Here is a 12,193-nt window from a genome sequence, read left to right as displayed (position 1 = left end):
GCTGTGAGGCAACAGTGCTGACCACTAAGCCACCGTGCTATCCCCAATTCCTGTATCCTGTAAATATGCAGCACTGCACAGGTAACACATTTAGAACCTTCACTCACGCAGTGAAAATCCCTGAAGAATTTCCAATCACACTTTGGCTCTGCTTTCATCTGTACTTTCAGAATCTTTTCTCAGGAGCTTTCCTTTTAATGACCGGCTGCACCCCAACACGGCATGAAAGTACCTTTAAATCGGTTAAGTTAGTTTATTCAAGGATTATAAATGTTTTGTATTGACTATACACTTTATTTACAAAGGAATAGAAAGCATTCAGAGAGACGCTGAAATAAAAAATATTATACACAATACTTTCTGATGCTTCCAACAAGAGAGTGACGGTAACGGTTCAGTAATCACGCTAACCCAACAAACGACGATAGTCACGATTCCTGATTAGCGAGATCAAGCTCAGGAGCCGATGTTGCGGTGTAAGTGCACTCGTGTGTCTGAAATGTAGTTAAATCAGTGAAACCCCGCCCACATCCTGAGCAGTGACACAGCTTGTCTTCTGTGTGGAGTCGCTGGTGTCGCTGGAGAGAACTCCTCTGAGTGAAGGTCTTCCCGCAGTCTGAGCAGCGATACGGCCGCTCTCCCGTGTGGATGCGCTGATGCGTTTTGAGAGTGCCTCTGTCGATGAAGCTCTTCCCACACACCGTGCAGTGAAACGGTTTCTCACCGGTGTGACTGCGCTCGTGGATCTGGAGATGGCTCAGGAAAGGGAAGTTCTTCCCACAGTGTGAACAAGGATACGGCTTGTCTCTGGTGTGAATGCGAGTGTGAGCTTGGAGTTGACTCCTCAGTGTAAAACCCTTTTCACACTGCGAGCACCGGTACGGTTTCTCTTCTGTGTGAGTGCTCTGGTGTGTTTGGAGATGACTCTGTCTCGTGAACCTCTTCCCGCACTGCGAGCACTGATACGGCCTTTCTCCCGTGTGAGTGCTCTGGTGTAGCTGGAGCGAGCTCATCTGAGTAAAACTCTTCCCACACTGCGAGCACTGATAGGGTTTCTCTCCGGTGTGAATGCGCTGGTGCTGCTGGAAAGCGCTCTGCTGTATAAAGCTCTTGTCACAGTACAGGCAGTGGTAGGGCCTCTCTCCTGTGTGAATGCGCTGATGCAGATGGAGGCTGCTCCGGTGAGTAAAACTCTTGCTACAGTGCGAGCACCGGTACGGCTTCTCTCCCGTGTGAATGCGTACGTGTGTTCGGAGATTACTCTGCTGAGTAAAACTCTTGCCGCACTGTGGGCAGGGATACGGCTTTTCTCCCGTGTGAACGCGCTGGTGTATTTCCAGATGACTCGGTAAAGTAAAACTCATCCCACAATCCGGGCAGTCGTGTATTTCTTCCCGAAAGGTGTTACTGTGATGAGAAGACACCTGCTCATTACTGGAGCTGCTTGTGGTCTCTAGATTCTCAGATTTAATCTCGTCCTGCTGCAACATTCTCACATATTCCTCATGGTGGCATCGTCTCATGTGCCTGTGGAGGTAAACCAGAGCCGTGTAGGAAAGCTGACACACGGAGCAGGAGAAGACTCGCAGAGCGTCGTTCGTTTCTGAAGCACAAAAAGAAAACAGAAGTGAAATGCTAAACATCTTCATGGCTGGAGGCAGTGCAAAAGCGTAAGGTGTAGCCATTCTTCTACTTATGGGTTAGTGTGGATCTTTTTTTTTTACCTGTACAGGTGTGTGATACGGTATATGTGATAAAAATGTACTGAGCTGTACTTTCACTCTCACTATCTGAGACACTGCAAGGTCCTGGGTCAGCACTTCAGTGAGTCAGTCACCTCCCTTTTAAACTCCTGCTACGTTCCATGATGTGTTGAGTCTCGGTTCCTACATTACATTATGTACAGTTTCCTGGGTTCCCTGACGTTAGGCGGTTATACAGAACCAGTGTGCTTTGCACCACCTATTGTGGTCAGTAGAAATGAAATGCAAATTAGTTTAATATTTCCCTGATGAAATGAGTTATCAGTGACAGGATGGTGAACATTTCTAGGTTTAAAATCTACAAGGATGTTTAAAACAAATAAGCATTAAAAATTACAGTGTTTGGACATAACCATTTGCAGAGCACTTGTTGCTCCAGAGGTAGTCAAAGGTGATGCCGAGATCTTGAGCGTATTCCTCCTCATACCACACCAACAGCTCCTGTCCTGGTTTTATGGGTCGACAGCAACGGTAGATGATCCCCCCTCGATACTGGAACGCCACCAGGTTCTGTTCTTCATCGTTACGAGAACAATTCACATACCTGACATGAGAGGCATGGAGGAAAAAAGTGATCTATGAGTGGAAGACGTGAGATTAAAATGTTTTTCCAAGCAAACATTAAGCGCTAAAATTAATGAGAGTCAGACATTAGCAGCTATAACATACCTCATCCAGTTAGCATACATCTCTCTTTTGCCGTCTATGTATTCCTCACACTGTCCATTCTTATAGATCTGATTAAAAAAGTTATATGCAGTATAATTACTTGCATCTCCTCTTTATAACTCATCTTTATATAAACCATAAAAATTTTAATAAAGACCTCTTTCCTTTCAAGATTAAGACCATTTTTATGATTTTGAGACTTCTTTTCCATCATTCTAATGCTGAACAGTTTACAGCACGCTCATAATTTACCAGGGTTCTCATGTGTGCTCCATCCATTCCATTATAACAGAAAAAGAAAATAAGAAAAAAAGAATTATTTCTTTATAAATCTATCAGTCCCTCCATCAACCATTTCTGCAGTTTAACAACATTCTGTACCTCCAGTCGACTCTCTGGACCCTACACCAGACTGTGAAGTGTGGGTTTTAAGACTTTCAGTGCAAATTATACCTAAATAAATACACAATAATGCCAAAAGTATAGGGACAGCCCTCTAAATCATTGAGTTCAGGTGTTGTTTTTCAGGGGTTGGACTCGGCCCCTTAGTTCCAGTAAAAGGAACTCTTAATGCTTCAGCTTCATACCAAGACATTTTGGACAATTTCATGCTCTTTGTTGGAACAGGAAGGGGTCATCCCCAAACTGTTCCCACAAAGAGCATGAAATTGTACAAAATGTCTTGGTATGACTGCACACCAGAGACCAAAGCAAGGTCCATAAAGACATGGATGAGTGAGTTTGGTGTGGAGGAACTTGACTGTCCTGCACAGAGTCCTGACCTCAACCCCATAGAACACCTTTGGGATGAATTAGAGCGGAGACTGTGAGCCAGACCTTCTCGTCCAACTTCAGTGACTGACCTCACAAATGTGCTTCTAGAGGAATGGTCAAAAATTCCCATAAACACAGTCCTAAACCTTGTGGAAAGCCTTCCCAGAAGAGTTGAAGCTGTTATAGCTGTAAAGGGCAGGACAACTCCATATTACATTCATGTACATGGAAAGGCAGACGTCCCAAAACTTTTGGCAATATAGTGTATTTTCATGGTGTAATACTAATGGTACGATAAAGTTAATGAGAATCAGTGATTAGTCACGTAGAGTTGATTTTAATTTATAAGAGTTAGAGTGATGCTCAGTAGTGTTTATAGCGGTCACGTTAATGTATAATGTACACTAGAGGAACAGAACATACAGGTTTAAGGTTATTGGTCTGCCAGTCTCAGAGATATGAAGTTTTCAGTTATCTAGAATATTTAAATAAAATTATAGTAATTTAATAAGAAACAAACTCACCACCCAAGAGTATCCACTGTTCAGGGCTTCCTCTTTGTCTACCATTTCTCCCTGGTAAGGCCCAAAGTGAGCACCAACTGGAACGGTGTTCCCCTTATTAAACACTCCCAGGCCTGCACCTGATATATCAGACTGACCAACCTCCAGACCATCAGGGAGGGTTTGTCTGGCTCGGTCAGAGACCCCCATGGGAACAGGGGTATCATGGATGAAGAGAGCTGGACCATGAACCTCACACTTGTTGTAGAAAAAGCATCTGCAGTCCTCACAGTCTGGACGCAAGAAAGGGAAGAAAAAACAGACAAATAAATGCAGAAGAAATTTCTCTGATTTATATTTAAGCCTGATGTATGATTTAGCAGAGTGATGGAGTTAACTTTATCTTAAGAAGTAAATTGTTGTAGTGAGAAGCTGTACTGGGACTTTAAGTACACTATGTTGCCAAAAGTTTTGGGACGTCTGCCTTTCCATGCACATGAATGTAATATGGAGTTGTCCCGCCCTTTACAGCTATAACAGCTTCAACTCTTCTGGGAAGGCTTTCCACAAGGTTTAGGAGTGTGTTTATGGGAATTTTTGACCATTCCTCTTGTGAGGTCAAGCACTGACATTGGATGAGAAGGTCTGGCTCACAGTCTCCACTCGAATTCATCCCAAAGGTGTTCTATGGAGTTGAGGTCAGAACTCAGGTCAGTCAAGTTCCTCCACACCAAACTCACTCATCCATGTCTTTATGGACCTTGCTTTGGTCACTGGTGTACAGTCATGTTGGAACAGGAAGGGGTCAGCTCCAAACTGTTCCCACAAAGAGCATGAAATTATCCAAAATATCTTGGTATGAAGCTGAAGCATTGAAGAGTTCCTTTCACTGGAACTAAGGGGCCGAGCCTGACCTCAATGATGTGGAGGGGTGTCCCAAAACTTTTGGCAATATAGTGTAGCTTATTGTTCTAAAACAAAGCTCATGAAGTATTTTTTTTAAACTACATCAGACACACTGAACCGAACCCTACCACCACTTCTGGCCATCTAACATGAAGGAAGGCTGCTAGCATGAAGCAAGGCTAAGACTACAGAGTAAACGATGCAGAATGATGAAGAGTGTTATTCAGACTGCTCTCACAGAGATACTCATCATCGTTAGGCTCTTCTTCTTTAATGTAGATGATTTTCAGCTCGTTGTGCACGGTGCTTTCACAGGAGTCCTCATTCAGCTGCATGTTCTCGCCCTCCAGAAGAGCACACAGAACCAGGTGTGAACAAGAAGCCACCGGTCAGCATCTGTATCTTAACATGACGCTCAAGACCTTTTATACTGCCTGAATATTTACCACTAGTGAGCATGGCTTCATGGCTTCTGTAACAGTCCGTCTGTAATAAACAAATAAATAAACAACATTACAGTGCATTAGGGAACATCTCTGATGGGTTCCTTCACATTCCGGAATCAGCTTAAGAGTTAACAATGTCATCTTCAACAGAGTTTCAGGGGAAAACTGGTTCATTTTCCACTTAAGGGTTAATGATTTCTTACTTTACCCACAATGCCATTCGACTGTCTGCTGATAGCGGTAAAAAATATAAAATTTTACATTTATAAAGAATTGAGTAAGTTTTAATAACAAAGCCTCTGCATTCAGTCAGTTCCTAATTAACTTTAATTTTTTATAATAATCTAGATATCAGGAAATCAGTGGTAGAATTCTGACACAATCAAAATAAAAATATTACAATCTACTTTTATACAGTCGTCTTCTTCTTCTTCTGGCTTTTCCCTTCAGGGGTCTCCACAGAGAATCATCTCTCTCCACCTATCCCTATCTCCTGCATCCTCAACACTTACACCCACTAGCTTCATCTCCTCATTTATTACATCCATATACCTCCTCTTTGGCCTTCCTCTTTTCCTCCTGCCTGGCAGCTCCATGTCCAACATTCTCCTACCAATATACTCACTGTCCCTCCTCTGGACATGTCCAAACCATCTTAATCTGTCCTCCCTAACTTTGTCCCCCAAACGTCCAACATGAGCTGTCCCTCTGATGTCCTCGTTCCTAATCCTATCCAACCGTGTCCCTCCCAAAGAGAACCTCAACATCTTCAGCTCTGCTACCTCCAGCTCTGACTCCTGTCTCTGTCTCAGTGACACTGCCTCTAAACCATACAGCATGGCTGGTCTCTCCACTGCCTCTAAACCATACAGCATGGCCGGTCTCTCCACTGTCTCTAAACCATACAGCATGGCCGGTCTCTCCACTGCCTCTAAACCATACAGCATGGCCGGTCTCTCCACTGCCTCTAAACCATACAGCATGGCCGGTCTCTCCACTGTCTCTAAACCACACAGCATGGCCGGTCTCTCCACTGCCTCTAAACCATACAGCATGGCCGGTCTCTCCACTGTCTCTAAACCATACAGCATGGCCGGTCTCTCCACTGTCTCTAAACCATACAGCATGGCTGGTCTCTCCACTGTCTCTAAACCATACAGCATGGCCGGTCTCTCCACTGTCCTGTATCACCTTCCCCTTGATTCTCTCTGATATTTTTCTATCACACAGAAGTCCAGACACCTTTCTCCACCCCCCCACCTGCCTGCACGCGCTTCTTTACCTCTTCATGTTGTTGTATCTAGTCATTGTGGAAATAAAACAGATAAAATCTAATCTTTTTTCCATTATAAAAACAACAAGATAGTTAAAAATAAGAATTAATTTAAGAGTAAACTAAGATGAGGAGCTGCCACACCCTGAAAGACTGAAAGTATATTTCATACAAAAGAAAAGTTAAATGCTAACAAAATCTACTGAATCTACAAACTTCGATAGAGTGTAAATTGTATAAGAGAAATGAGTTTTGCACAAACAAACAAACAAACAAACAAGAAGAAGAGTTCGAACCGATCTCTAAGGAAAAAAGTTCCCTCAGGGCTCGACTACCTGAAACAATTTACTAAGGCTCCATCCCAAATGTCCATCCCCCCTACAGTGTGCACTAGCTGGTGTGTTAGAAGTCATCACAAAGCACATCTAGTGCACTTCCCTAGGGACTATGGAGTGATTTGGGATTGAACCGCTATCCGTTAGCCGAACAGCTCAGTTAGCAAGCTTCTGTTTAACTCACCTCGAGCTTTAAAGCGGACCGCAGTGAAACACCCTCACATACAAAGACTTTTATTGATTTTACAGCAGATGAAATGGACACTTCGCTGGAAAGGACTGAGAGAAATGAATTTTAAGAAGAGATGATGGTCAGAGAAATCAGAAATCCTGTCAGGAAAACTGCCGTGTGCTTCTTCTACTGCTGTTAGATCCTGGATACCAAACATGGAGACTGCCACCTACTGGAGCATGCGGGTAGTACAACACTACCACTGACACTGACCACGGTCACTAATCCTAAAGTAACTGTCCACACTGGGATTTTAATTCATTTTATTCATCAACATTTAACAACTGACCCCATAAAATTTACTCCAACTTGTAACTCGGTTGTCCGACATTGCAGTTTGTGGAAATGTCTCTTCATACAGTCTCTCAAACGTGAAAGAAGAAGAGCGATGGACCTTCCACTCACCACACTATATGAAGAAATGAGTGAAGAGAGGCTGGTGGGCATTAATGGAAACCTCAAACTCTAATGAACATTTCAGCATTTCTTCCAGCTTTCTTTCATCTAGATTTACTCTACTTGTGGAAACGTAGGCTATAAGACTTATCTCTGCATCTGGATAAAATACATTAAAGGCCATGTCCACTCTAATATGTCCACTCTAATATGTTTTCATTTAAAAATGCAGATTTTTCTGTCCATTTTGTCCTTCTGTCCACACTGAGACAGCGTTTCTACCCTGCCATCATTAAATCTATCCTCACATCCTCCATCATGTTCTGGTTTGCTGCAGCTTCAGCCAGGGACAAGGCCAAGCTGCAGTGTATCATCCACTCTGCTGAGAAGGTGATCGGCTGCAGTCTCCCATCTCTCCAGGATCTGAACGTCTCCAGAACCCGGATCACAGCCGACCCCTCCCATCCCGGAAATGAACTCTTTCAGTCCCTCCCCTCTGGCAAGAGCACTCAAATAAAGGAAACTGTCTACCTGTTACATGTATGAAAGTGTAACGTGTTTTGTACACAATAATTTCATGTTTCCAGCGTGTTTAAATCCTGTTATATTTGCATGCATTTCACACAACCTCACATTTATTAGATTCCGTCCTGTTGAGATGAGGATCTGAGGATCTTGTCACTACGTGAAACCGGAAATATCAAAGGGAGCATCGTGTGAAGACATCACGAGAAGAGAACACAGTCTGGTGAGAAGACATCATGAGAAGAGAACACAGTCTGGTGAGAAGACATCATGAGAAGAGAACACAGTTTGGTGAGAAGACATCATGAGAAGAGAACACAGTTTGGTGAGAAGACATCATGAGAAGAGAACACAGTCTGGTGAGAAGACATCATGAGAAGAGAACACAGTCTGGTGAGAAGACATCACGAGAAGAGAACACAGTCTGGTGAGAAGACATCATGAGAAGAGAACACAGTTTGGTGAGAAGACATCATGAGAAGAGAACACAGTCTGGTGAGAAGACATCATGAGAAGAGAACACAGTTTGGTGAGAAGACATCACAGGAAGAGAACACAGTCTGGTGAGAAGACATCATGAGAAGAGAACACAGTTTGGTGAGAAGACATCATGAGAAGAGAACACAGTCTGGTGAGAAGACATCATGAGAAGAGAACACAGTTTGGTGAGAAGACATCACAGGAAGAGAACACAGTTTGGTGAGAAGACATCATGAGAAGAGAACACAGTCTGGTGAGAAGACATCATGAGAAGAGAACACAGTTTGGTGAGAAGACATCATGAGAAGAGAACACAGTCTGGTGAGAAGACATCATGAGAAGAGAACACAGTTTGGTGAGAAGACATCATGAGAAGAGAACACAGTCTGGTGAGAAGACATCATGAGAAGAGAACGCAGTTTGGTGAGAAGACATCACGAGAAGAGAACACAGTCTGGTGAGAAGACATCATGAGAAGAGAACACAGTTTGGTGAGAAGACATCATGAGAAGAGAACGCAGTTTGGTGAGAAGACATCACGAGAAGAGAACACAGTCTGGTGAGAAGACATCACGAGAAGAGAACACAGTCTGGTGAGAAGACATCATGAGAAGAGAACACAGTTTGGTGAGAAGACATCATGAGAAGAGAACACAGTCTGGTGAGAAGACATCATGAGAAGAGAACACAGTTTGGTGAGAAGACATCACAGGAAGAGAACACAGTCTGGTGAGAAGACATCATGAGAAGAGAACACAGTTTGGTGAGAAGACATCACGAGAAGAGAACACAGTCTGGTGAGAAGACATCACAGGAAGAGAACACAGTCTGGTGAGAAGACATGAGAAGAGAACACAGTCTGGTGAGAAGACATCACAGGAAGAGAACACAGTTTGGTGAGAAGACATCATGAGAAGAGAACACTGTTTGGTGAGAAGACATCATGAGAAGAGAACACAGTCTGGTGAGAAGACATCATGAGAAGAGAACACAGTCTGGTGAGAAGACATCATGAGAAGAGAACACAGTTTGGTGAGAAGACATCATGAGAAGAGAACACAGTCTGGTGAGAAGACATTACGAGAAGAGAACACAGTTTGGTGAGAAGACATCATGAGAAGAGAACACAGTCTGGTGAGAAGACATCATGAGAAGAGAACACAGTCTGGTGAGAAGACATCATGAGAAGAGAACACAGTCTGGTGAGAAGACATCATGAGAAGAGAACACAGTCTGGTGAGAAGACATCACGAGAAGAGAACACAGTCTGGTGAGAAGACATCATGAGAAGAGAACACAGTTTGGTGAGAAGACATCACAGGAAGAGAACACAGTCTGGTGAGAAGACATGAGAAGAGAACACAGTCTGGTGAGAAGACATCACAGGAAGAGAACACAGTTTGGTGAGAAGACATCATGAGAAGAGAACACTGTTTGGTGAGAAGACATCATGAGAAGAGAACACAGTCTGGTGAGAAGACATCATGAGAAGAGAACACAGTCTGGTGAGAAGACATCATGAGAAGAGAACACAGTTTGGTGAGAAGACATCATGAGAAGAGAACACAGTCTGGTGAGAAGACATTACGAGAAGAGAACACAGTCTGGTGAGAAGACATCATGAGAAGAGAACACAGTTTGGTGAGAAGACATCATGAGAAGAGAACACAGTCTGGTGAGAAGACATCATGAGAAGAGAACACAGTCTGGTGAGAAGACATCATGAGAAGAGAACACAGTCTGGTGAGAAGACATCATGAGAAGAGAACACAGTCTGGTGAGAAGACATCATGAGAAGAGAACACAGTTTGGTGAGAAGACATCATGAGAAGAGAACACAGTTTGGTGAGAAGACATCATGAGAAGAGAACACAGTCTGGTGAGAAGACATCATGAGAAGAGAACACAGTTTGGTGAGAAGACATCACGAGAAGAGAACACAGTTTGGTGAGAAGACATCACGAGAAGAGAACACAGTCTGGTGAGAAGACATCATGAGAAGAGAACACAGTTTGGTGAGAAGACATCATGAGAAGAGAACACAGTCTGGTGAGAAGACATCATGAGAAGAGAACACAGTTTGGTGAGAAGACATCATGAGAAGAGAACACAGTCTGGTGAGAAGACATCATGAGAAGAGAACGCAGTTTGGTGAGAAGACATCATGAGAAGAGAACACAGTCTGGTGAGAAGACATCACAGGAAGAGAACACAGTCTGGTGAGAAGACATCATGAGAAGAGAACACAGTTTGGTGAGAAGACATCACGAGAAGAGAACACAGTCTGGTGAGAAGACATCACAGGAAGAGAACACAGTCTGGTGAGAAGACATGAGAAGAGAACACAGTCTGGTGAGAAGACATCACAGGAAGAGAACACAGTTTGGTGAGAAGACATCATGAGAAGAGAACACTGTTTGGTGAGAAGACATCATGAGAAGAGAACGCAGTTTGGTGAGAAGACATCACGAGAAGAGAACACAGTCTGGTGAGAAGACATCACGAGAAGAGAACACAGTCTGGTGAGAAGACATCATGAGAAGAGAACACAGTTTGGTGAGAAGACATCATGAGAAGAGAACACAGTCTGGTGAGAAGACATCATGAGAAGAGAACACAGTCTGGTGAGAAGACATCATGAGAAGAGAACACAGTCTGGTGAGAAGACATCATGAGAAGAGAACACAGTTTGGTGAGAAGACATCATGAGAAGAGAACACAGTCTGGTGAGAAGACATTACGAGAAGAGAACACAGTTTGGTGAGAAGACATCATGAGAAGAGAACACAGTCTGGTGAGAAGACATCACAGGAAGAGAACACAGTCTGGTGAGAAGACATGAGAAGAGAACACAGTCTGGTGAGAAGACATCACAGGAAGAGAACACAGTTTGGTGAGAAGACATCATGAGAAGAGAACACTGTTTGGTGAGAAGACATCATGAGAAGAGAACACAGTCTGGTGAGAAGACATCACGAGAAGAGAACACAGTCTGGTGAGAAGACATCATGAGAAGAGAACACAGTCTGTTGAGAAGACATCATGAGAAGAGAACACAGTCTGGTGAGAAGACATCACGAGAAGAGAACACAGTTTGGTGAGAAGACATCACGAGAAGAGAACACAGTTTGGTGAGAAGACATCATGAGAAGAGAACACAGTCTGGTGAGAAGACATCATGAGAAGAGAACACAGTCTGGTGAGAAGACATCATGAGAAGAGAACACAGTCTGGTGAGAAGACATCATGAGAAGAGAACACAGTCTGGTGAGAAGACATCACGAGAAGAGAACACAGTTTGGTGAGAAGACATCACGAGAAGAGAACACAGTCTGGTGAGAAGACATCATGAGAAGAGAACACAGTCTGGTGAGAAGACATCACAGGAAGAGAACACAGTCTGGTGAGAAGACATGAGAAGAGAACACAGTCTGGTGAGAAGACATCACAGGAAGAGAACACAGTTTGGTGAGAAGACATCATGAGAAGAGAACACTGTTTGGTGAGAAGACATCATGAGAAGAGAACACAGTCTGGTGAGAAGACATCACGAGAAGAGAACACAGTCTGGTGAGAAGACATCACGAGAAGAGAACACAGTTTGGTGAGAAGACATCATGAGAAGAGAACACAGTCTGGTGAGAAGACATCATGAGAAGAGAACACAGTTTGGTGAGAAGACATCATGAGAAGAGAACACAGTCTGGTGAGAAGACATTACGAGAAGAGAACACAGTCTGGTGAGAAGACATCATGAGAAGAGAACACAGTTTGGTGAGAAGACATCATGAGAAGAGAACACAGTCTGGTGAGAAGACATCATGAGAAGAGAACACAGTTTGGTGAGAAGACATCATGAGAAGAGAACACAGTCTGGTGAGAAGACATCAT

At 43.5% G+C, this 12,193-nt stretch overlaps 1 protein-coding gene across 3 annotated transcripts; it reads right to left on the bottom strand.

Moving 5' to 3' along the window:
* Positions 1–239: 239 nt before the first annotated feature.
* On the bottom strand, positions 240–7,041 carry LOC131352116 (zinc finger protein 501-like). Of its 3 annotated transcripts, none has more exons than XM_058388018.1 (7): positions 6,854–7,041; positions 5,062–5,101; positions 4,854–4,959; positions 3,731–4,002; positions 2,433–2,500; positions 2,117–2,307; positions 240–1,603 (listed from the first exon to the last, which is right to left on the bottom strand). In XM_058388018.1, exons 2-7 carry the CDS (start codon positions 5,080–5,082, stop codon positions 429–431), a joined length of 1,833 nt encoding a protein of 610 aa, XP_058244001.1. In that variant the 5' UTR covers positions 5,083–5,101; positions 6,854–7,041; the 3' UTR covers positions 240–428. The 3 variants fall into 3 exon arrangements, with proteins under 3 accessions (XP_058244001.1, XP_058244002.1, XP_058244004.1); XM_058388019.1 differs by lacking the exon at positions 6,854–7,041 and adding an exon at positions 5,469–6,831; XM_058388021.1 differs by lacking the exons at positions 3,731–4,002; positions 4,854–4,959; positions 5,062–5,101; positions 6,854–7,041 and adding an exon at positions 2,590–3,129.
* Positions 7,042–12,193: the final 5,152 nt, after the last annotated feature.

The sequence above is a fragment of the Hemibagrus wyckioides genome, linkage group LG04 (assembly GCF_019097595.1).
Source record: "Hemibagrus wyckioides isolate EC202008001 linkage group LG04, SWU_Hwy_1.0, whole genome shotgun sequence".
NCBI lineage: Eukaryota > Metazoa > Chordata > Actinopteri > Siluriformes > Bagridae > Hemibagrus > Hemibagrus wyckioides.
This window is presented reverse-complemented; position numbering and strand designations above follow the sequence as displayed.

What these genes read in the sequence shown, in the direction of transcription:
- LOC131352116 (XM_058388018.1), bottom strand. Translation starts at nt 5,082, where the DNA reads ATGAAGCCATGCTCACTAGTG. An exon ending in TAACGATGATGAGTATCTCT is followed by an intron (nt 4,003 to 4,853) that starts GTGAGAGCAGTC and finishes TCTTGCGTCCAG; the next exon opens with ACTGTGAGGACTGCAGATGC. An exon ending in ATGTATGCTAACTGGATGAG is followed by an intron (nt 2,308 to 2,432) that starts GTATGTTATAGC and finishes CTCTCATGTCAG; the next exon opens with GTATGTGAATTGTTCTCGTA.